Raw genomic sequence first — 25,176 nt, forward strand, 5'->3', positions numbered from 1 at the left:
CGGATTCAGGGAGTCCGGCAAGCGGCCGTTCTCGCTGATGAGTTTGCTTTAATTTATAAGTCGGTTTCCCGGGGAGAACTTTTCCTAATCAAACCACAAATCCTAAAAGGACAAAGGGTGGGAAGTTGATAGAAGCCCAGACAGTCCTGGGAGAGAAAGGAAAGCAGGAGACATAGGGGGCCCTCCTCCAGCCAAAAGGTAAGGTGCTGTGAACAAGAGTGCGACCCGGAGACCTGTGTGCTTCCATTGCAATAAAGCAAGGCATTTAAAAGCTGACTGCTGGAAACTGAAGGGAAACCGGTAGAGTTGATCAGGGCACACCCGCTCAATGAAAAAGGGAACCTGATGGAAAGCACAGCAAAACAAGCTGTGGCTTTAACTGCAGTAAGAGTGCAACCCAGGAAGCTTACTACGGCCAGTGCAAGAAAATTTAATAGGGTTCCTGAGGGTTGTCAGGGTTTTGCATTTGCAGGGAACATAACCCCATATCCCTCAAGTGGGGCAAGCAAGCCCATAGTAACTTTCAGGGACACAGGGGCCACTAGATCCCTTTTACTGGGAAAAGGCCTGACCTTTCCCCCAGAGAGTGCAGTAAACACCAGAATGGTGGTGAATGGTATTGGAGGGCAGTGTATGGCTGTACCTGTACACCGGGTGCACTTGGAATGCGACCTAGTTTCGGGACCAGTGACTGTAGGTATTGTCCCTAGTTTGCCTGTGGACGGGATGACGTGCTCCGAGGTAATGATCTGGCGGGGGTGAAGGTGGTAGCCCCCCCTCCCCCCCGTGGTGAAAGAAAGACGGCAGGAGGTCAGAGAGACAGGGCCGTAGCAGGAGACGGACCCCTGCAGTTTCTCTGAATGTGTAGTGAATCAAGCCATGATCAAATCAGCTCCCCCAGAGGAGACTGCATTGGCACTTCAGGCAGATGACCATAAGGGTGAATATCACCACAGTGGCGCAGCGGTTAGCACTGCAGCCTCACAGCTGCAGGGACCCGGGTTTGATTCCGGGTACTGCCTGTGTGGAGTTTGCAAGTTCTCCCTGTGTCTGCGTGGGTTTTCTCCGGGTGCTCCGGTTTCCTCCCACAAGCCAAAGACTTGCAGGTTGGTAGGTAAATTGGCCATTATAAATTGTCACTAGTATAGGTAGGTGGTAGGGAAATATAGGGACAGGTGGGGATGTTTGGTAGGAATATGGGATTAGTGTAGGATGGGTGGTTGATGGTCGGCACAGACTCGGTGGGCCGAAGGGCCTGTTTCAGTGCTGTATCTCTAATCTAATCTAATCTAATCACCAGTTCTGATGAAAGGTCACTGACCTGAAACGTTAACTCTGCTTCACTCTCCACAGATGTTACCAGACCTGCTGAGTATTTCCAGCATTTTTTGCTTTTATTTCACCAAGGGGGAGCTAAAATAATAGTGTTTTTAAAATTAACCCCTGTTACAGTAAGACCAGGTGAACGCTGAAAGGGAACCCTAGACCTCTTTCTCACCTGGTCATAACAGCAGTCAAGATAAAGATTTGTGATAGATGGATGAAAGTAAAGGATACATAAACAGGCTGGGTAAATGTGATTCAAACTAATTGCTCATGTGGAGGGTAAACACTGCCATAGACTGGTTGGGCTGAATGGCCTGTGTCCATGTATAATGCTACATATTTCTTTGTATTTCCATGAATGCTCAATTCCGTGGTAACAATTTGAGAGTGAAAGAAAAAATATCAAGACAACTTAGTATATCTTCCATCTGTTAAACCTGTTTGTCGCCCTTTTTTATGCAAATAAGAAGTCCTCTCACAATGCAGCTGCAGCACCATGTTCAAGATACACTTTTGGAATTGACGTTTCAGGAATTTTCACCCACGATCGTGTCCCTCTCCTTCCAATGGATTCGCCCTTCCATCAGCTGTTTGTTTATCATTGGACTTCACTCCCAGCCCGTGATGCACTAAACTAAACTGCAATATCTAAATGAGCTGATCCCATTATTGTGCAAGGTCAACTCATTTGGAACCACATTATCAGCCCCTAATTCCTTTGTCTATATTTTAATGGAAGCACTACCCATTTTAAAATAAACATGCAACTCTTTTAAAGTAACCGACACATAAATTTCATGAAGTGCATTAGGCATTTGTACACCAATATTTGCCTGGCATAATAGAAAGGCTCCAGTGTACTTAGATTCATTAGACTACTGAATGATTCAAGCAGTGCTCAGAGAAAATTTGAGCTAGGAGCATATAACTGATGCGAATGCTGCTCATTGCACCAATATATTTTAGTAGTTGCTACTAGAACAGTGTACTGTGATTTTTTTTAATTGTTTACATTTTCAACCCGTGCTTCCTGAAGCAATGATGACAACTATTTTCTTAGCTAATGGTTAAGGTGGATAAACATGAGAGAACACCTTTCTTGCTAATTAATGTGGAGGCAGTGGAAAAAATCTGTGAGTTTCTGTACTCTCCGTAGCGTGTTGCAGGCACATGTCACTGTTATGTCCAACTAAAGACTCCAATTTGTTTGATAGTAACAAACTACTTTTATTTCCAGACCTTTGAGAACAGCTAATAAAAATAAAATTTAGAATCATAGAATGGCCTCCTTCTGTGCTCCATTCTGTTGTCATGTCCATGGTAGCCCTCTGCAAGAACAATTCAGCTAGTCTCACTTCCCCACTCTTTTGCTGTAGCCCTGCAAATATTTTGTCCTCAGGTGCTTATCCAATTCCCTTTTGAAAGCCTCCGCCACATTCTCAGGCAGCGCATTCCAGAACCTAACCACTCGTTGTAAAAAAAAAAGTTTTTCCTCATGCCGCCTTTGGTTCTTTTTCCATTCACCTTCATATTGAGTTCCGAAGAAGGGTCAGTGACCCGAAACGTTAACTCTGCTTCTCTTTCCACAGATGCTGCCAGACCTGCTGAGTGATTCCAGCATTTCTTGTTTTTGTTTCAGATTTCCAGCATCCGCAGTATTTTGCTTTTATTTTCATATTGGTGTCCTCTGGTTCTTCACCCTTCTACCAATGAGAACAGTTTTTCTCTATCATATCCTCATGCTTTTTAACACATGTATCAAATTTCCTCTCGACCTTCTCTTTAAGGAGAACCGCCCCAGCTTTTCCAATCTATCCACATAACTGAAGTCCCTCACGGAATCATAGCATCACAGAAAGTTTAAGGCACAGAAAGAGGCCACTTGGCCCATCATGTCTGTGCCGTATCATCCATGGAACCATTCTTGGACATCTTTTCTGAACCCTGTTTAAAGCATTCATATCCTTCCAAAAGTGCATTGCCCAGAACTGGACACAATGCTCCAGTTGAGGCCAAGCCAGCGTTTTATAAAGGTTCATCATAACCTCCTTGCTTTTGTACTCTATGCCTCTATTTACAAAGCCCAGGATCCCATGTACTTTTTAACCACATTCTCAAACTGCCCCGCCACCTTCAGCAAGTTAGTGCACATATGCCCCCAGGTCTCTTTGCTCCTGCACCCCCTTTAGAATTGCACCTTTTATTTTATATTAAAATGGATGATGGAAATCTGAAGTAAAAACAAAATATAAAAGTTTTATATTGCCTTTCCTAGTCTTAGCAAAAATTTTCCCTTCACACTTCTCTGAATTAAATTTCACCTACCACATGTCCGCCCATTCCACCAGCCTGTCTTGAAGTGTATCACTATCCCCTTCACAGTTAACAATATTTCCAGATTTTGTATCATCTGCAGATTTTGAAATTGTGCCTTGTACGCCCAAGTCAAGGTCATTAAAGAACTAGTATATTAAAGAAAAGCAGTGGCCCTAATACCAAATCCTCAGGAACCCCACTATATACCTTCCTTCAATCCAAAAAACTACCATTCATCACTACTTTTTGTTTCCTGTCACTCCAACAACCTCGTGTCCATGCTACTACTGTCCCTTTTATTCCGTGGGCTCTAACTTTGCTGACATGCCTGATATGTGGCACTTTATCAAATGCCTTTTGGAAGTTCATGTGCACCACATCAACTGAATTATCCTCATCAACCCTCTCTGTTACCTCATCAAATGACTACAAGAGTGACCTTAAAAGTGTCAGTTGTGACTCAGTTGGTAGCACTCTTGTCTTCGAGTTAGAAGGCTGTGGGTTCAAGTCCTACACCAGGCCTTGACACAAAAAAATCAAAGCTGACATTCCTGTGCAGTACTGAGGGGTGACTGCACTGTCAGAGGTGCCATCTTTCAGATGAGATGTTAAACTGAGACCCTGTCAGCTGGATGTAAGTGATGCTGTGGCAGAGTAAGGGGTTATCACTGGTGTTCTGGCCAATATTTATCCCTAAATCAGTATCACAAAACATATTATCTGGTCATTATCACATTGCTGTTTGCGGGAGCTTGCTGTGTGAAAAATTAACTGCTGTGTTTCCTACATTTTATCAGTGACTGCATTTCAAAAGTATTTCATTGGTTGTAAAGTGATTTGGGATGCCTGCTATTTGTGAAAGGTGCTATATAAATGCAAGCCTTTCTTTTGAATAGTGTAATTGCGTTCTAATTCCACTCTGGAGACTTGAGCACAAAACCTAGGCTGATATCTGTGCAGCACTGCAGTTAAGACCAAGTTCCCATCTACTCTTTCAGTTGTAAAAGATCCCACGGCACTATTGAAGATGAGCAGTGTAGTTCTCCTGGTGTTGTGACTAATATGCTAAATACCTCAGTATGATGAGTGTTGCGCGACCGATAAACCATGAATTACCCTGACATGTCAGCTCTTTCAAATAAAATGATCATGCTATTTTGCCCCTATAAACTATTGCTGAGAAAATGAGATTTTTTTATGTTAAGCCATAAAATTTTGTGTTTATTCAGATCAGCTATTGAGTTTGACTACCAGATGGCTGTTCCAAGTGTGGATAATAGCATGGGTGAAGGGAATTAATTCAGAGAGAGAGCAGTGACAAGAAATGGATTTTATAGAATCATACATCACAGGAGATATGATTGAGCCCATTGTGCCCATGCTGACTCTTTAATAGAGCTCTCCTATTAATTCCACTCCTCTGTTCTTTCCCTAAAACCCTGCAAATCTTTCCATTTCCCTTTTGAAAGATATTATTGAATCTGTTTCCACTACCCTTTCAGGCAATGCATTCCAGTTCATCATAACCTGCTGCATAAAGAAATTCCTCCTCGTCTCCTCTCTGGTTATTTTGCCAGTTATTTTAAATCTGTGTCCTGATTACCAATCCTCTTGCCACTCATAATTTTGAACATCTGTAGTAAAGCTCATTTTAACCTTTTTTCTGATGAGAACAATCCCAGCTTCTCTAGCACAAAAACAGAAAATGCTGGAAATACTCAGCAGGTCAGGCAGCATCTGTGGAGAGAGAAAGAATTAATGTTTCAGGTTACTACCTTTCATCAGAACCAGCTTCTCTCGTCCCTCCACATAACTGACTCTCCCATGTCTGCTATCATTATGATATTTCATTGATGTTTTAATCTAGCTTGACCTGCACTGATTGTCAATAACTAAATACAATTGTGGTACAGAATTCAGATAAGCTCAAGTTATAGAGAGTAGATCATTTTGCTGGTGGCATTAATGTGAAACATAGATGCATTTCTATAGTTTACTATACAGCATATATATGTCCAGTTATTGTAGTCTATCACATTCAAATCATAATCGCATGAAGTCCTGCCAGGTACAACAGTTCATTAACTGCCTAATATCTAATCTATCTATTCAAATCTCAATGCAGAATTCAGCGGAGTTTTGGTAATATATTGGTTTATTCTTCAGTAATTCATTTTTGCTTTGCTTCATTCTGAAGATGGGAAACCAAAAGGAGACCTGTAGGAGTTACAAAGTAGAAATGTGAAGCATAAAATATTTGTTTCTCTTCAAATATTTTTCAAAAGCCAAATGTTCTTAAAAATCCACAGCCCTTGAAACATTCTCCCACTATAGCTTTGATGGGACTGAAGGGCAAGAAACTAGGCTGGAACACAGTGAGGCCAGAGTCCGGCCTCATAGCATCACCCAATGGTGGCAAAGCCTACACTAATATGGCTATTGGAGTAAGAGAGGGTAGAGGTAAGGGTGGAGTGAGGAGTTCCGTTAAAATCAGTAAAACTGGATTACCAATCTACTAAGTATAGCATGTGGTGGCCACCTAAGGGTCTAATTTGGGCAATGCAGAGGTCCTTCTGGAATGGAGGGAGGGCGAGCACCTTCCCGAGTCAGGTCAATGCCTCAACCTTTTGGTTTCAATATATCAATGTGTACCACTTGGATATGGACACCTGTTCCGATCAGTTTCTGCCGGGTGCGGCAAGTTAAAAGCCCCTCATGTTAGTGGTCATCTGTCCACAACACTGTTAATACTTCCACCCTTTTTACCCATTTCTTTCCATCTCGCTGTTTCTCCTGCTCTTGTTTATTGACCATTTGTCCATGTCTCCACCTGTGGGTACTCCATATTGGTACCCCTTACCCAGCGTTCAGTCCTGGATGAGCCAATTAAACACTGGGAAAACTGAAATTTATTCTTGACATTTTGTTGCATAATGGATTCTCAGTGTTTCAATGTTTATGACTTTTGTACTTATTTTAGAGGATGTTTAATGGTGCTCCACATTGTGCCCTGCTGGTGGTCTGTGGGGAGGGAGAAAGAGAGAATGTGTAGGAAGAGTGAATGAATGAAAGTAAAGGATATGAAGAAGAGCAGAGAGAGCACTGGAATAGTCGTGTCTGAAAATGGCAAAGGTATGGCTGAAGGCTTTGGCAGCAGATGGGCGAAGGCAGCAGTGGATCTGAGACAGTAGCTGGGAGAGGGGGTGGGACTGGTGCGAAAGGAATGAAGTTTGTTAAGGGGACTGAAGACACTGGCTGGTAGTTGGGAGAGGGATCTGGGATGGCAGGGATTCGCCAAACAGGCCTGGGATTAGACTTCATCATAGTCTGATTCCAGTGCTCTCCGGTGAAGGGTCACTGACCCGAAACGTTAACTCTGCTTCTCTTTCTACAGATGCACCCAGACCTGCTGAGTGGTTCCAGCATTTCTTGTTTTTATTCCAGTGCTCTCATGACTGTCTCTCAATCCGCCACTCTCGATGAACTTCAACTCATCCAAAACCTTTCTGGCCCTATGCTATTCCACACAAAGTCCGACTCACCAGCTTGTGCTTGTTAATATAAATTGGCTCATATTAAAATCACTTCATGGCCTCGCCCCTCCCTATCATCGTATTCATCTACGTGCTGCCCCTTGGTGACATCTTCCACTAATGGTGTGAGTTTTCACATGCTGAAGCATTTGCAACAATCTTCAGCCAGAAGTGCCGAGCTGATGATCCATCTCAGCCTCCTCCTGAGGCCCCCAGCATCACAGATGCCATTCTTCAGCCAATTGGATTAATTCCACGTAATATTAAGAAACGACTGAAGGCACTGGATACTGCAAACGCTATGGGCCCTGACAACATTACGGCAATAGTACTGAAGACCTGTGCTCCAGAACAAGCCGTGCCCCCAGCCAAGTTGTTCCAGAACAACACTGGCATCTATCCAGCAATGTGGAAAATTGCCCAGGTATGTCCTGTACACAAAAAGCAGGACAAATTCAACCTGGCCAATTACCGCCCCATCAGTCTACTCTCAATCATCAGTAAAGTGATGGAAGGTGTCGTGACAGTGCTATCAAACGACACTTGCTTAGCAATAACCTGCTCAGTGACGCTCAGTTTGGGTTCTGCCAGGGCCACTCAGCTCTTGACCTCATTACAGTCTTGGTTCGAACATGGACAAAAGAGCTGAACTCAAGAGGTGAGGTGAGAGTGACTGCCCTTGACTTCAAGACAGCATTTGACCAAGTATGGCATCAAGGAACCCTAGCAAAACTGGACTCAATGGGAATCAAGGGTAAAACTCTCTGCTGATTGGAATCATACCTAACGCAAGGGAAGATGGTTCTGGTTGTTGGAGATCAATCATCTGAGCTCCAGGACATCACTGCAGGAGTTCCTCAGGGTGGTGTCCTAGGCCCAATCATCTTCAGCTGCTTCGTAAATGACCTTCCCTCCATCATAAGGTCAGAAGTGGGGATGTTCGCTGATGATTGCACAATGTTTAGCACCATTCGTGACTCCTCAGATAATGAAGCAGTCTGTGTAGAAATGCAGCAAGACCGGGACATATTTCCAGGCTTGAGCAAATAAGTGGCAAGTAACATTCACACCACACAAGTGCCAGGCAATGACCATCTCCAACAAGAGAGATTCTAACCATCTCCCCTTGACATTCAATGGCATTACGATCGTTGAATCCCCCACTATCAATTTCCTAGGGGCTACCATTGACCAGAAACTGAACGGGAGTAGCCATATAAATACCGTGGCTACAAGAGCAGGTCAGAGGCTAGGATTCCTGCGGCGAGTAACTCACCTCCTGACTCCCCAAAGCCTGTCCACCATCTACAAAGCACAAGTTAGGAGTGTGATGGAATACTCTCCACATGCCTGGATGGGTGCAGCTCCAACAACACTCAAGAAGGTCAACACCATCCAGGACAAAGCAGCCCACTTGATTGGTACCCCATCCAAAAACATTCATTCCCTCCACCACCGATGCATAGTGGCAGCAATGTCAACCATCTGCAAGATGCACTGCAGCAACGCACCAAGGCTCCTTTGATAGCACCTTCCAAACCAGTGACCTCTACCACCTAGAAGGACAAGGGCAGCAGGTGCATGGGAACACCACAGCCTGCAAGTTCCCCTCCAAGCCACACGCCATCCTGACTTAGAACTATATCGCCATTCCTTCACTGTTGCTGGGTCAAAATCCTGGAACTCCCTCCCTGACAGCACTGTAGGTGTACCTACCCTACATGGATTGCAGTGGTTCGTGAAAGCAACTCACCACCACCTTCTCAAAGGCATTTAGGGATGGGCAATAAATGCTGCCCAAGCCAGCGATGTCCACATCCCATGAACGAATAAAAAAAGAGCTGTAATAAAAACAAGAAATGCTGGAAATACTCAGCAGGTCTGGCAGCATCTGTGGAGAGAGAAGTAGAGTTAACGTTTCAGGTCAGTCACCCTTCTTCAGAACTAGCAGATATTAGAAATTTGAAAGGTTTTAAGCAAGTAAAGCGGGGGTGGGGCAAGAGATAACAAAGGAGAAGGTGTAGATTGGACAAGGTCACAGAGAATAATCGACCAGAAGGTCATGGAGCAAAGGCAAACAATATTTTATTTTATTTAGAGATACAGCACTGAAACAGGCCCTTCGGCCCACCGAGTCTGTGCCAACCATTAACCACCCATTTATACTAATCCTACACTAATCCCATATTCCTACCACATCCTCACCTGTTCCTATATTCCCCTACCACCTACCTATACTAGGGGCAATTTATAATGGCCAATTTACCTATCAACCTGCAAGTCTTGGGCTGGGAGGAAACCAGAGCACCCAGAGGAAACCCACGCAGACACAGGGAGAACTTGCAAACTCCACACAGGCAGTACCCAGAATTGAACCCGGGTCGCTGGAGCTGTGAGGCTGTGGTGCTAACCACTGCGCCGCCCCAATATGTTAATGGTGTGTTGAAAGACAAAGCATTAGTACACAGAGGGCGTTAACGGACTGAAAACTGAACAGCCACAAGTACAAACATGAAAAAAAAACAGTGGGTAGGCAAACTGAACAAACTAAGATAAAATAAAATAAACACAAAAAATATATAAAAAAGAAGAAATAACTAAAAATAAAAGTAAAATGGGGGGGGGGGGCCCATCTTGCTCTGAAATGATTGCACTCAATGTTCAGTCCAGCAGGCTGTAGTTTGCCTAATCGGTAAATGAGATGCTGTTCCTCGAGGTTGCTGTTCACTGGAACACTGCAGCAATCCCAGGATAGAGATGTGGGCATGAGAGCAGGGGAGAGTGTTGAAATGGCAAGCAAACAGAAGCTCGGGGTCATGCTTTCGGACTGAGCGGAGGTGTTCCGCAAAGCGGTCACCCAGTCTGCGTTTGGTCTCCCTAATGTAGAGGAGACCCTAAAAAAAAGAGCTGTACCTCACTGCCACCTCTCTTGACTCTTTCACTGTTGAAAAATTATCAGACTAGTTGTCTGATCCAATGCTGGATGAGCAAAAATTTACTCTGGTTAAATATTTGGAAGACCAAAGCCATTGTCTTCAGTCCCCATCTCCTTCTTTGATTTGGTATCAGTTGTTGGCTTATTACGCTTCTGTGAAGTCCTTTAGGGCATTTTTCTACTTTGAAAGCGTTACATAAATGCTTGTTGTTCTTGTTGTCAGCTCAGTGTTGGGGGAGGAGATATTAAATGTTCTTTAATTTATCACAGGGATCTTGGGCTCAGCAGGTGAAAAAGAGCTAATATTGGCTCCCTTGGTATTCTAGTAGTGATGCCTGTGTCCAGAATGTCATTTGATAGTGATGCACTCCACAGTTAAATAGCATAATCACACACACTATCTAAATACCCAGGTGAATGGCTATTTGGATAGTAAATTCATAAATGGAGGGAAGGTCATTGATGAAGCAGCTGAAGATGGTTGGGCCTAGGACACTACCCTGAGGAACTCCTGCAGTGATGTCCTGGAGCTGAGATGATTGACCTCCAACAACCAGAACCATCTTCCCTTGTGTTAGGTATGATTCCAATCAGCAGAGAATTTTACCCTTGATTCCCATTGAGTCCAGTTTTGCTAGGGTTCCTTGATGCCATACTTGGTCAAATGCTGTCTTGAAGTCAAGGGCAGTCACTCTCACCTCACCTCTTGAGTTCAGCTCTTTTGTCCATGTTCGAACCAAGACTGTAATGAGGTCAAGAGCTGAGTGGCCCTGGCAGAACCCAAACTGAGCGTCACTGAGCAGGTTATTGCTAAGCAAGTGCTGTTTGATAGCACTGTCAACGACACCTTCCATCACTTTACTGATTATTGAGAGTAGACTGATGGGGCTGTAATTGGCCAGGTTGGGTTTGTCCTGCTTTTTGTGTACAGGACATACATGGGCAGTTTTCCACATTGTCGGACAGATGCCAGTGTTGTTCTGGAACAACTTGGCTAGGGGCGTGGCTTGTTCTGGAGCACAGGTCTTCATAAATGGAACCATACCTCAGTATGAAGCAGCAGGAGTGAAATTGGTCTTCATTGGTAGTGTAGAACAGGCGATAGTGAATTGACAGCCCATTTAACACCCTCCTTGATGACTTTAATGGAAAAGAAGTCTTTGGGAGCAACAGAAATTCAGGAAGGGATGTAAATAGTATTAAACAGAGCTCTAAATATAACTGGCATGGGAAATATGCAAATATTTACATTGAGGATGTCACTTTCTGTTAATCTTATCAGTAGCTTTTTTATATTATAATTAATTCCTTACCCTATTAGCTGTAAAATCCAGTGCTTCCTCCATATTCATTAATTTGGCCCAGGATCTCTTCTGTAATATCTTTTCATGCAAAAACTCTATTCGCCTCTTCTCCGTCTCAGCATAAAATGATGATAAAACCAATACTTTCAATATTGTAAATTTTGCAGTAAGTAAAGTGAGTAGCAATAAGACAGCAATTAAAACAACAAGTGGGATCCATATATTGGTTATCGACAGAGTTGGTTGAGGGATGCAGTCACCTTTAGACAAGTGAGTTTCATATGAGACTGTTTGTGTGGACTCAAATTTGTGTACAGAAAAATCAAAGAACTTTGTCTCTGCCTGTAGAAAAACAAAGGGATGAATCAGCACCAGAAACAGATTATCAGTTCAATATTAAAATAAAAACTGGTACAATTGAGATAGCATGGGATTTTTAAGATAGGTTTTTTGGATTGTCCATTACATTTAATGATGTTGCAACAATAATTTCCATTGAATTTACCCATAAACCACTGTAATTTCTCTTGAAAGACATATAAATGATACAAATACATGTTTTATGGTTTAGATGCAGCTGCCCTGATAAGGGAGGCCAAACAGACAAAAACAAATGGTGCAGGGAGTCATGAGATTGACACCTAAGCAATTTGAGGCCCATGTATGTGACACATGTATGATTGGATTATGTCAGTGATTGGTTAGTGGATTTCACAGTTTCGTATCCACAGTAAAAGTATAAAAGTGTGTGTGTGTGGTGCGATTCTGTAATCGTCTGGCCTCTGCGTACGTCTATGTGTGCCAGGTCAATTCTGTATTCAGAAGAAATAAAGGCATCAAGAAAGGTATTGTGTGTGACTACTTTGACACGTTTGCCCTCGCATCTAATAGGGACATCAGAGAGGTGATCACGGTCAAGAGTCAAAGGAAACTGTTCCCTGTGCAAGATATGTATTTGGGGGGACATTTCCGAAAAGATTCCAGTGTAGGGAGGGCAGGGGAAGGGAGACTCAATGATTCCTTACAGACTGGGAAGAACACTCCTGCTCCTTCCAGTTCCCAGGCCATCCTCCCAACGAATCAGATATATTACTTTCCTTGGCCTCTTCTGGCCACTGACCTGTATCTCTCAGGTTTGCTTGTCAGCTTTGACACTGCTTCGATCTCCCCATCTGAGTTTTCATTAATCTCATGTTGAGGAGCAGAGAATGCCATTGGACAATGACTTTTAAGGCAGAATTTTCCTGGCCCCGGGGTGGAGGGCTTGGAGGCAGGGGGCTGGGAAAGTAGTGGGGAGCGCATCGAGACAGTTCCCTGACGCATTCATGCCACTGGGAAGCTACCCAGAGGCGGGCCGGAATGTGGATTGGCTGCCTGCTGAATGGAGGCAGACAGCCAATTTAAATAATTAAGGTCCCACCTAGGGGTGATTTAGAGGGTTCGCCGAGAGTTGGGGGTGGGGCCATTGGGACCACCCAAAGAGGTGGCTGCTGGCAGCAAAGGCCACACTTGCAACCTGAAGGCTGCCACCAGATATGTTACTCTTCCCTCCGAGGGGCCTGTCTGCTTGGACCCTCTGAATTTTTACTTTTAATTTATGCCTCCGAGTGCTTCCATTTTGTGGTGCCCTCGAGGTCTCCTACCTGCCTCATCCGCTCCTGGTGTGGCTGCCGAGGCTCTATAGAGCTGTCAGCCCTATGATTGAGCTGCCAGCATCGGGATCCTGCCTGCCATCCTTAATTGAACAGTGAGTGTGGAGGTGGCCATTTAAGAGGCTGCCTCTGGGAAAATAATTCCCCTGGTTTGAGTCTCGGCAAGTGTGGGCTCAGGGCCCCCATTTGGTCCTGACACGGAGTCCCAAATGTTGTGGGGAAAATCCTGCCCTTAGATTTAAATTAGCCTTCAGTTCACTCGCAGCGGGAGCCTCAGTTGACTTCAAAGTTAATGTAAATAAAAAGTTGCCGGGTGGGAACAGAGTGGCCTCGGTCCAGTAACTGTCTTGAACGGCAAACCAAGCCCTGTCGACCCTGCAAAGTCCTCCTTACTAACATCTGGGGGCTTGTGCCAAAGTTGGGAGAGCTGTCCCACAGACTAGTCAAGCAACAGCCTGACATAGTCATATTCACGGAATCATATCTTACAGACAATGTCCCAGACACTGCAATCACCATCCCCGGGTATGTCCTGTCCCACCGGCAAGACAGACCCACCAGAGGTGGTGGCCCAGAGGTATACAGTAGGGAGGGAGTTGCGCTGGGAGTCCTCAACATCGATTCCGGACCCCATGAAGTCTCATGGCATCAAGTCGAACATAGGCAAGGTAACCTCCTACTGATTACCACATACCGCCCTCCCTCAGCTGATGATTCAGTACTCCTCCATGTTGAACACCACTTGGAGGAAGCACTGAGGGTGGCAAGGGCACAAAATGTACTCTGGGGGTGGGGGACTTCAATGTCCGTCACCAAGAGTGGGTCGGTAGCACCACTATTGACCGAGCTGGCCGAGTCCCAAAGGACATAGCTGCTAGACTGGGTCAGCGGCAGGTGGTGGGGGAACCAACACGAGGGAAGAACATACTCGACCTCGTCCTCACCAATCTACCTGTCGCAGATGCTTCTGTCCATGACAGCATTGGTAGGAGTGACCACCGCACAGTCCTTGTGGAGGCGAAGTGCCGCCTTCACATTGAGCATTCCATCCATCGTGTTGTGTGGCACTATCACGGTGCTAAATGGGATAGATTTCAAACAGATCTAGCAATGCAAAACTAGGCATCCATGAGGCGCTGTGGGCCATCAGCAGCAGCAGAATTGTACTCAACCACAATCTGTAACCTCATGGCCCGGCATATCCCCCAGTCTACTATTACCATCAAGCCAGGAGACCAACCCTGGTTCAATGAATAGTGCAGGAGAGCATGCCAGGAGCAGCGCCAGGCATACCTCAAAATGAGGTGTCAACCTGGTGAAGCTACAACACAGGACTACTTGCGTGCCAAACTGCGTAAGCAGCATGCAATAGACAGAGCTAAGCAATCCCATACCAACGGATCAGATGTAAGCTCTGCAGTCCAGCCACATCCAGCTGTGAATGGTCATGGGCAATTAAACAATTAACTGGAGGAGGTGACTCCACAAATATCCCCATCCTCAATGATGGGGGAGCCCAGCACATCAGTGCGAAAGATAAGGCTGCAGCATTTGCAACAATCTTCAGCCAGAAGTGCCGAGTTGATGATCCATCTCGGCCTCCTCCTGAAGTCCACAGCATCATAGATGCCAGACTTCAGCCAATTTGATTCTCTCCGCGTGATATCAAACGACTGAAGGCAGTGGATAATGCAAAGGCTATGGGCCTTGACAATATTCCAGCAATAGTACTGAAGGCCTGTGCTCCAGAACTTGCCACACCCCTAGCCAAGCTGTTCCAGTACAGCTACAACACTGGCATCTACCCTGCAATGTGGAAAATTGCCCAGGTATGTCCTGTACACACAAAGCAGGACAATTCCAACCCATCCAATTACCGCCCCATCAGCCTACTCTCAATCATCAGTAAAGTGATGGAAGGTGTCATCAACAGTGCCATCAAGCGGCACTTGCTTAGCAATAACCTGCTCAGTGGCGCTCAGTTTGGGTTCCGTCAGGGCCACTCAGCTCCTGACCTCATTACAGTCTTGGTTCGAACATGGACAAAAGAGCTGAACTCAAGAGGTGAGGTGAGAGTGACTGCCCTTGACTTCAAGACAGCATTTGACCAAGTATGGCATCAAGGAACCCTAGCAAAACTGGACTCAATGGGAATCAAGGGTAAAACTCTCTGCTGATTGGAATCATACCTAACACAAGGGAAGATGGTTCTGGTTGTTGGAGATTAATCATCTGAGCTCCAGGACATCACTGCAGGAGTTCCTCAGGGTAGTGTCCTAGGCCCAACTATCTTCAGCTGCTTCGTAAATGACCTTCCCTCAATCATAAGGTCAGAAGTGGGGATGTTCGCTGATGATTGCACAATGTTCAGCACCATTCGTGACTCCTCAGATACTGAAGCCGTCTGTGTAGAAATGCAGCAAGACCTGGACAATATCCAGGCTTGGGTTGATAAGTGGAAAGTAACATTCGCACCACACAAGTGCCAGGCAACGACCATCTCCAACAAGAGAGAATCTAACCATCTCCCCTTGACATTCAACGGCATTACCATCGCTGAATCCCCCACTATCAACATCCTAGGGGCTACCATTGACCAGAAACTGTACTGGTGTAGCCATATAAATACCGTGGCTACAAGAGCAGGTCAGAGGCTAGGAATCCTGAGGCTAGTAACTCACCTCCTGACTCCCCAAAGCCTGTCCATCATCTACAAGACACAAGTCAGGAGTGTGATGTAATACTCTCCACTTGCCTGGATGAGTGCAGCTCCAACAACACTCAAGGAGCTCGACACCATCCAGGACAAAGCAGCCCACTTGATTGGCACCCCATCTACAAACATTCACTCCCTCCACCACCGACGCACAGTAGCAGCAGTGTGTACCATCTACAAGATGCACTACAGCAATGCACCAAGGTTTCTTAGACAGCACCTTCCAAACCCGCGACCTCTACCAACTAGAAGGACAAGGGCAGCAAATTCATGGGAACACCACCACCTGCAAGTTCCCCTCCAAGTCACACACCATCCTGACTTGGAACTATATCGCCGTTCCTTCACTGTCGCTGGGTCAAAATCCCGGAACTCCCTTCCGAACAGCACTGTGGGTCTACCTACCCCAAATGGACTGAAGCGGATCAAGAAGGCAGCTCTCCACCACCTTCTCAAGGGCAATTAGGGATGGGCAATAAATGCTGGCCTAGCCAGTGACGCCCACATCCCATGAATGAATAAAAAAAAATAAGCACGCTGCTTTCAAATCCGTGAAGTACCGTAGGAGATATAGTGTCAACTTAGTACTGCAGTCATCAAGACAAGGGAAAATCAGAAATGAGATTATGAAAGCCTTTCTGCAAGAAAGCTTAGAAAGAACAATGGTGAGTTAACAATGCTGTTATATGTGACAAGTACCTGCCACAAGTAGAGCTACGTGATAGTCATCACTTCTAACTAATTCACGCCAGACGATGCTGTACCAGCAGATTAGCGAGACTGAGTTCTAACATAATAGAAAGAGCTCAAGGAATGGTTCACATAAATGGCCATACTTAAAAGTATGTGGTCTACTCTGTTAATACATGCTAATGTGTACACAGTAACATCTTAAAGGGGGTTCACACAAAGGAATCTTCCTTTATACATTGTCTGTCACATTAGTGTACAAAGCAATGACTACACTTCAAGGCTTACTAAATAATGCAGCTGCCACTTCTTTCATGTCTCTATGAACAGAAAACATGCTGACATTGGAGATGTCACACATATTAGCCTGAAAAGAGCTGGATGCATATTCTAGTAAATCTCTTCCAACACCTTGACATCCTTCCTAAAATGTGGTGCCTACAATTGAGCACAGTGGGCAGAATTTTAACATTTAGACTTACTCCAAGGAGGGGAGACTGGCAATGGATCAGGAACTCAAATGTTAGTGGAACGGGCTTTGTCATGGCCCTTGAACTCAGCCACAGCATTAGCTTCCTGCTTCTGGGTTTCCAGACCAATTGGAGTGGGTGGGTGTGATGATGACCTGTATCTGACAGTTAAAGGCTCTCTAAAGGCATAGTGTCAGGTATCAGAACAGGTCCATCATGGAACTATCAGGACAGAGAGAGCAAGTGCAATGATGGAATGTCAACATGGGAAGGCTGCCCCTTGGTTCTCTGAGACATTGCTGGAGCTCATGCTACAGGCTGTAAGGGCCTGCAGATAAATACAGGAAGAGGAGGCCTGCCTCTGAAGCCAAGCTGGAAGTGTCTTCGGAGGTCAGCAGCGGGAGTGTGGAACTTTGCACATAGACACCTTTGGCACTGTATCAATGAGTTCATCAGGGCAGGAAATGTAAATGGCATCCCACATTCAAGTGCCGATCCCCACATTGTGACTTCCCCAGCATTCGGCTGCAAGCCACTCCTCAAATCAACACATCTTGCATCTCTACCTATTCCTCTTTCTTGAGGCATCTCCTCACATCCCCATCTGAACAACCACCACTGACACTCACTTTCATCTTATGACATTTCACACCCATCCCTCACAGTTACCATCCACACACATTGTCCTTCCATCCTCCCAACATGGTCCATTTCTCACACTCATAATTCTCCGTTCCCCTCCTTGGAGAAGAGACTGCTGAACTCCAGGGAGAGACAGAGAACCAGGTGTGGCCTTCCAATCATTGCCTCCCTTACTGGTGCAGAGGAGGAGGTAATGGAGATTAGCAGAGTGGTGGCGTGCATACCACTAGAGATGGAGATCTCCCTGATACCCGGTGACAAAATTCAATATCACTCAGCCACAGAGCACCCAATACTCACATGTTGAATTGATGCCACCAGTAACTGAAATATAATCAACTGCACAATAATGACTTTGAACCATTTTGCTTATCAATTATAATTCATGTCTTTTATCTCCTACAGGTCCTTCAGGCATGACGCAGGAGCTGGTGTGGGAGGAGGCAAATATCCTCAGAGGAGGCTGCACACTTTGAGGAAGCACAGTCACATGAATCATGCACTCCCTCCTCCAATTCAGATACACACTTCCAGTGGAATCTCCAAGGCACATTGTCACATGTTGAACCACACATCACAAATGAACAGGAGCAGGACACTCCAAGCTCTGCTTAACTGGGTGCTAATACTGAGCTTTGGGGGTCATTCACGAAGAGGACAATTCTGGAGCAACAGCAGAAAATGTGAGGGAATGTGACAGCATTTCCAGAGGCACGCACACCATTTGGGAGAGATTGGAGGAATTCCTCTCGATCATGATGTCTCAGGCCTTTGCACTGATGTCCACCTCCGTGGAAGCAGTGGTCACCCTCATGGAGAATCGGACGCAGCAGGCAACTGAGTGCGTGCTGGCCCTCAATGATAGCCTGCACATTCAGTATGCCATTTTTAATATGATGCAGGAAAAATGCACCATGGCCATTCAGAACCTCACTGAAGTGCAGCAAAATGCTCTCCAGCTTTTGGCTAGCAGGGAAGTGCAGGTGAGCCATGAGAGAGAAGATGGAGACAGGCCACGTGGAAGTGGGGACTCTGTTGAAGTGGTTTCAACTTTGGGTGTGCTATATGGCTTCACAGCCTCAGGTTAGTTGAATCACGCCTATATGAGTCCATCGTGGGCAGCTAGATGAGTGGCTGCAGGGACTTAGTCACATTGGTCTCCGCCTCCTGCTCCTCCTCTTTGTCCTCCTTCCAGGATTGCAAAGTTCTCATCACCTTCCTGCTGCAGCTCCACTCCTCTCTGCTGCACTATGTTGTGCAAGCACAGCAGACCACTACCATTTGAGATGCCCTTGCTGGTGCACACTGAAGGGTGCTCCTAAATCTGTTCGGCCACCTGAATCACATCTTCAACCCAATGGCTTGCTCATTGACCATTCTTGTGCTTATGTGGCTCTGGTTGTACCTTTCCTGCTCATTAGTTGTAGGGTTTCTCACAGGTGCCATCAGCCACATACTTAGAGGGTAGCCCTTGTCTCCAAGGAGCCATCCTCTGTCTCTGTTTGGAGGTGTGAAGATATGGCGCAGAATGAAGGCATCATAGCAGCTTCCAGAATATCCTGCACAGACATGCATGGATACCATCTGTGGTTACACACCAGAGCTGGAGCTCTGCATTCATCCTCTCTTTTCTGTGGAACAGCAGGTGACTGAGGAGAAGGCAGCTGCTAGTGTTGCTCCTGCTACTCCTCTTGCTATAAGTAAATACTATTTGCTATGCGCAGAACGGTTGTAAGAAGAGTGCAGCATTAACAGAGTGCTAAAGTCGGGAATCTGATGCAAGTGGGAATTCTGTGCTGGGGGAAGGAGGTGCTGCTTTTTCTTCACCTCCAATAGTTGTAGTGGAAGCCAATAAGTATGTAAAATGTTTCCACACTGCTTAGTGCAAGTTAGTGTGTAGAAAAAGGAAAAACCCTAAAACAACTAAAAATCTAGATATTAATAACTTAGACTGAGGTATGGCAGAGCAGGTTATGTGTCTGGACTGCAGTATGTGGGAGTTTGTGGATAGCTAGATTGTCCCGAGCAAACACATCTGCCGCAGATACCTCCATCTCAAATCTCTGTGGCTCAAAGTCATTGAGCTGCAGTGTGAGTTGGAGACACCCAGACACATAGGAAGGGGGAGCAGTTTCTGAACAGTCTGCTTCAGACTTCAATCACACCTTGTAGAAAGTTACAGGTTCAGAATGGGGTTGGTGTGACTGATAGTGTACAGAGTAAGGGGAACCCAGGTGAGATAGAGAATGAGGATATGCAGAAACTGATCCTATTCAGCAGGCATACACAACATAGGTGCTACCCCTGATGATAAGGATAAAGACTGTTGGACAGACAGCCAGAATGCAAACTGTAGCACCTTGGAGCAGGAGGCTGTCCAAGGAGGGAGGTAGGAGGAGGAGAGGAAGTCTAATGTCGTAGTTGTAGGGGATTCAATAATTGGGCGGACAAATAGCATCCTTTGTAAGCAGAATCAATAGTACTGGATGGTTTCTTGCTTATCTGGTGCCAGGGTGAGGGACATCTTGAACCAGCTTGAAAGAATATTGGGGAGGGTGGAGAGGATCCAGTCATTGTGGTCCATATTGGGACCAACAACATAGGAAAGAGTATGCAAGAGGTCCTGTTTGGAAGAGTGCCAGGAACGAGGAGATAAATTAAACAACAGGACCACAAGGGCTATATTTCTGGATTATTATCCGAGCCATGTGCAAATAGGCATAGGGATAAGGAGATTAGGGAAATTAACATGTGGTTGAATGAGTGTTGTGGAACACTGGCACCAGTATTGGGACACAAAATAAATGTACCATTGGGGCAAGCTCCACTTGAACCAGACTGGGACCAGGTTCTAGTAGATAGGATAAATAGGGCAGTCACAAGGACTTTAAACTAATAAGTGGGGGGGCGGGGGGGTGGGGGGGGGGTGGTGGGAGGGCTCAGATGGAAAAGGTAGTATAGATAAATTCCCCCCAGGATTTCAGCTGAGGCTTAACCAGGGTTTTATAAACATTTAGCATAACTTCCTTGCTTTTGTACTTTTGTCCATTATTAATAAAGCCAAGATTCCCATTTGCTTTCTTAACAGCCTTCACAATTTGTCCTGCCATCTTCAAAGACTTGTGTGCATATATTCCCAGGTCTCTCTGTTCCTGCACCCACTTTAAAATTGTACCATTTAATTTATATTGTTTCTCCTTATTCTTCCGACCAAAATGTATCACTTCACACTTCTCTGAGTTATACTTCATTTGCCATGTGTCTGTCCATTTCACCAGCCTGTCTATGTACTCCTGAAGTCTAGTTACTAGCTTTTTCATTGTTTTTTGCATTTCTGGATTTTGTGCCATCTGAAAATATTGAAATTATGTCCTAGTTATTAGGTCAGTCAAAGGTACAGTTCATTTATATCTATATATTAATATATCAAGAGCAGTCGTTCTGCTACCAACCCTTGGGGAACACCACTGTATACTTGTGACTAGACTAAAAAAAAAACATTCACCACTGCTGTTTGCTTTCTGTGCTTTGGCCAATTTAATATCCATGCTGCCACAGTCCCTTTTGTCCCATGGGCTTTAATTTTAAATCTATTATGTGGTACTTTGTCAAACGCCTTTTGAAAGTCCAAATAAACAACATCAACCACACTAGCTTCATTAACCCTTTCTGTTATTACATCAAAGTACTTAATCAATTTAGTTAAACATGATTTACCATTAACAAATCCATGCTCACTTTTATTTATTAACCGTTCGTTTCCAAATGCCTGTTTATTTTGTCCCAGATTACTGTCTCTGAAATTTTCCCCACCACTGACATTAAGCTGGCTGGCCTGTAGTTGTCAGGTTTATACCGCTCTCCTTTTTTTAAGCAGGATCGTAACATTTGCAATCCTCAGTCCCCTGGCACCACCCACATATTTAAAGATTATGAAAGATTCTGGCCAGAGCCTCTGCAATTTCCACCCTTACTTCTCTCAGTAGCCTATGATGTGTCAGCCATGGCTCAGTTGGTAGCCCTCCCGCCATAGTATACCGAGGGTCTGGAACCTGTGTGAAACCCCTCGGGTTGTATGCGCCAAAATGTTTTTTGCTATGTAATGCCAATCTACATTGCATTTAAAATGGAATAGCAAGAGTTATGAGGCACCTCATGTTTCTATATTGAAGAAATCTGATCTCTATTGTACTTTGCGAAATGTGAAATTTGAACTGTTTTGAACTGCATTTGAACTGTATTTTTGCAAATTTTTTTATAAATGAAAGATATTTTTGAGAAAAAAAGCACTCTTGCCTCAGAGTCCGAAGGTTGTGAGTTCAAGCACTAGAAAATGTAGGCTGACACTCCGGTGTAGTATTGAGGGAGTGTTGCATTTTGGGATGAGACATTAAACTCCTTTTTCAGGTGGACATATGAGATCCCATGGTGCTATTTTGAAGAAAGGCAAGTGAGTAATCCCTGGTGTCCTGACAATATTAATCTCTCTGTCAGATTTACTAAAGCAGATTATCTGGTCATTATCTTATTGTTTTTTGTGGGATCTTGTTAAGTGCAAATTGGCTGCCTCATTTCCCACGTTATAGCAGTGACTACACTTAAAGTACTCCATTTGCTGTAAAGCACTTTGGGATGTGCTGATAGTGAAAGATGCTATCTAAATGTGAGTTTTTCGTTTTAGAATGCATCCTGACTGGATGACTTTTCTACTTTGAGGACTGCCAACCCTTTAAATACCTCCTCATATCTATTTTTATCCTATCCAATATCGTTACTACTTCATCCTTTACTGCTACTTTGGCAGCATCCTCTTCTCTTGTGAAGACAGATGCAAAGCACTCATTTAATACCTCAGCCATGCTCTTTGCCTCCATAAGAAAATCTCCTATTTGGTCTCTAACAAACCCCACTTTATCTCTGGCTTTTTACCATTTATATATTTATAAAGGACTTTTGGGTTCCCTTCTATATTAGCTTTAATCTATTCTCATACTCATTCTTTGCCCATCTTATTTCCTTTTTTAGATCTCCTCTCTATTTTCTATATTCAGCAGGGTTCTCTAATATTATTATTATATACCTTACTTATGTCATATGCCTCCTTTCTCTTTCCTTTTATTCTCTACCTTTTTTCATCCAGGGAGCTGTGGCTTTGGTCACACTTCCTTTCCCCACTCCTGGAAATGTATCTATTCTGTACTGAAACCATCTTTTGTTTGAAGGCCTCCCATTGTTCAATTACTGTTGCCTACTAATTTTTGATTCCAATTCACTTTGAACACATCCCTTTTCAATTCATTGAAATTAGCCCTTTTCCAGTTTTTATTTTTGCTTGATTATTCCTTGTACTTTTCCATAGCTATTCTAAAACTGATGATATTACAATCACTGTTCCCCAAAAATGCCCCCACTGAAACATGCTCCACTTTTCCCATTCATTCTCCAGGACTAGTTCCAACACTGCTCGTTTCTTTTTGGGCTGGAAACATACAGCCCAAGGAAGTTCTCTTTTAATGTATCATGAATTTGTCCCCTTCTCTGCCCTTTATATTGTTACTATTCCAGTCCATATTAGGAGAATTGCATCCCCTGTTATCATCACACTTTAGTTCTTGCATTTTTCTGTAAGTTGCCTGCAAATTTGCATCTCTATCTCCTTCCCACTATTTGATATACACACAGTAGCAGAATAGCTCCTTTATTGTTCTGTAATTCTAACCAAATAGATTCTGTCTTTGACCCCTCAGCTACATCATCCCTAATATAATAGTTTTTTTAAAATCAATACTACCAAGTTTAGGCAATGCCAGATAAGCCTTACACGACCAGCATTTAAACAGTGCCTACCCTTCATAATCCTACTTCCTGCTAGTACTGTTCTCACAGCATTGATACTGGGATTTTCCTCTCCTGCCTGTAATTTCTCCCCTTTCTCCTCACTTTAATGGATGGAAAATTGCAGGCTAACAAGTGCAGATGCAGAAAATCCCAGTCAATCAACTCACTGGTAACTCTTTAATGAAAGAATCACACATCACGTCATTACTCTCGTAGTTATATAGTGCTGCTATGCAATTTTACTTGCAAAAGTTAACCAAATTTGCATTTTTATTTTAAAGAAAATCTATATACTTACAGCAAATTTCATATTCATGGTAATGTTAATTGTAGGCAGATGATCTAGGTGATGGCGTATTGAAGAAATAAGTAAGAATAGTCCATAATCCAGCATTATGATTATTGCCCAAATACACACATTAGTGAAGATGGGAGCAAAGAATCTTGTCATGGTTTTCCATTCCCTTTCTGATAAACACAATGCTGGGATCTTTATAAAGCATTTCTTCTCTTTTGTGGTTAGTTGGAGCAGATGAGGCTTCCCTCGTTCTTTCTGCTGCTCATCGAACTGCAGGAACTGATTTGTGATAAATATGTTTTCAAACTTTATGTTGGTTAAATATCTTTTGATATAGAACCAAGTGAATATTAAGACCAGTGAGATGCCCATTATGAGCATTGCACTTTTACAAATTTGGGAAAACATGCCCAATGTTGAAATGATACGATTAGTCAGAATTTCCAAGTCAACTCTGGTGACATTGAGGTTTCTTTTTAAATCACCATCTTCTATGCTTTGACTTGTCTTAAATTCATCTACAAACTTTACAAAATGATTTTGTGGTAAGTTTTGGATTTTTTGGTGAATCCAATTTATAACATCAATATACTTATCCAAAATATCTGTGATCGATGGAAGCATGTTCTTCAGGTAGCAAACTAAACTTTCCACCAATCCGCTTAAATTGTGAAAGCTGTTTTGGGCACAGTTAAAGAGCACCACACTGGTGCCAGCTGTAATCAGAGCATTGCGGCCTTGTTGTGTCCCACATGAAATGAGGAATATCAAAATGAAGCATCTGAGATACTTTGAAAGGAACAAAGCTCCAGGAATGACGGCAGCAAAGGTTCCACACACTGCCAGAGCCACTGAGAGGCTGCATTGTAATGCTCGCAAGCACACATACAGTATGCCACTGGTCCCCAGTCCCATAAGAAGACAAAGTGGGATCAGACACAGAATGTTCTTCAAACCAGACTTTTTTTCTGATGCAAACAACTTAAAGAGGTCTCCAAGAAATTGAGCAGCAATCTTGAGAATTACCATTTTAATTTCGATAACTTTTTCACAATTGAAGAAACTGAAATCAAATAAAATATTCACAATTATCATTTGAAGAGCAACTGATGAATGCATCAAGATCTTACTAAATAGTCACAGATTAATTTATGAGTAGTGCTAGTGTATATGGAGTTCAAAACATTTCCTTCAGCTCCCACTCCAGCTATCTGTCATTTTACAGCATGATAATTGGATTAACATTTAGAATAGGCAGTTTGAGAAGAAAATATTTGAGTTATACCTCTCATGCTGTGAACCAAAAGCAAAACCTAACAGAATAAAATTCCTACTTAAATGTCTCAACTGTAACATTAAACCAATATAACAAACTTCTGGAAATAAATAGAATAAGTTTACATACATTTCTCTTTCTCTTTTTCATTATTTTAATTAGCAAGTTTTAATTGAAATA

The 25,176-nt window shown here is 43.9% G+C and overlaps 1 protein-coding gene across 4 annotated transcripts in view; it reads right to left on the reverse strand.

Annotated features, from left to right (window-relative positions):
• Positions 1-2,363: 2,363 nt before the first annotated feature.
• Positions 2,364-25,176, reverse strand: part of LOC137370120 (dendritic cell-specific transmembrane protein-like) — a 49,473-nt gene continuing 26,660 nt past the window's right edge. For all 4 annotated transcript variants that reach the window (XM_068032306.1, XM_068032304.1, XM_068032307.1 and 1 more), the window contains 3 exons: positions 23,721-24,783; positions 11,424-11,756; positions 2,364-5,859 (listed from right to left, as the gene is read on the reverse strand). In XM_068032306.1, the coding sequence (XP_067888407.1) occupies positions 5,752-5,859; positions 11,424-11,756; positions 23,721-24,749 (1,470 nt within the window). In that variant the 5' untranslated portion in view covers positions 24,750-24,783 and the 3' untranslated portion in view covers positions 2,364-5,751. The remainder of the gene's footprint in view (positions 5,860-11,423; positions 11,757-23,720; positions 24,784-25,176) is intronic.

This window comes from Heterodontus francisci, chromosome 5 (genome assembly GCF_036365525.1).
Source record: "Heterodontus francisci isolate sHetFra1 chromosome 5, sHetFra1.hap1, whole genome shotgun sequence".
In the NCBI taxonomy this organism is placed as follows: Eukaryota; Metazoa; Chordata; class Chondrichthyes; order Heterodontiformes; family Heterodontidae; genus Heterodontus; species Heterodontus francisci.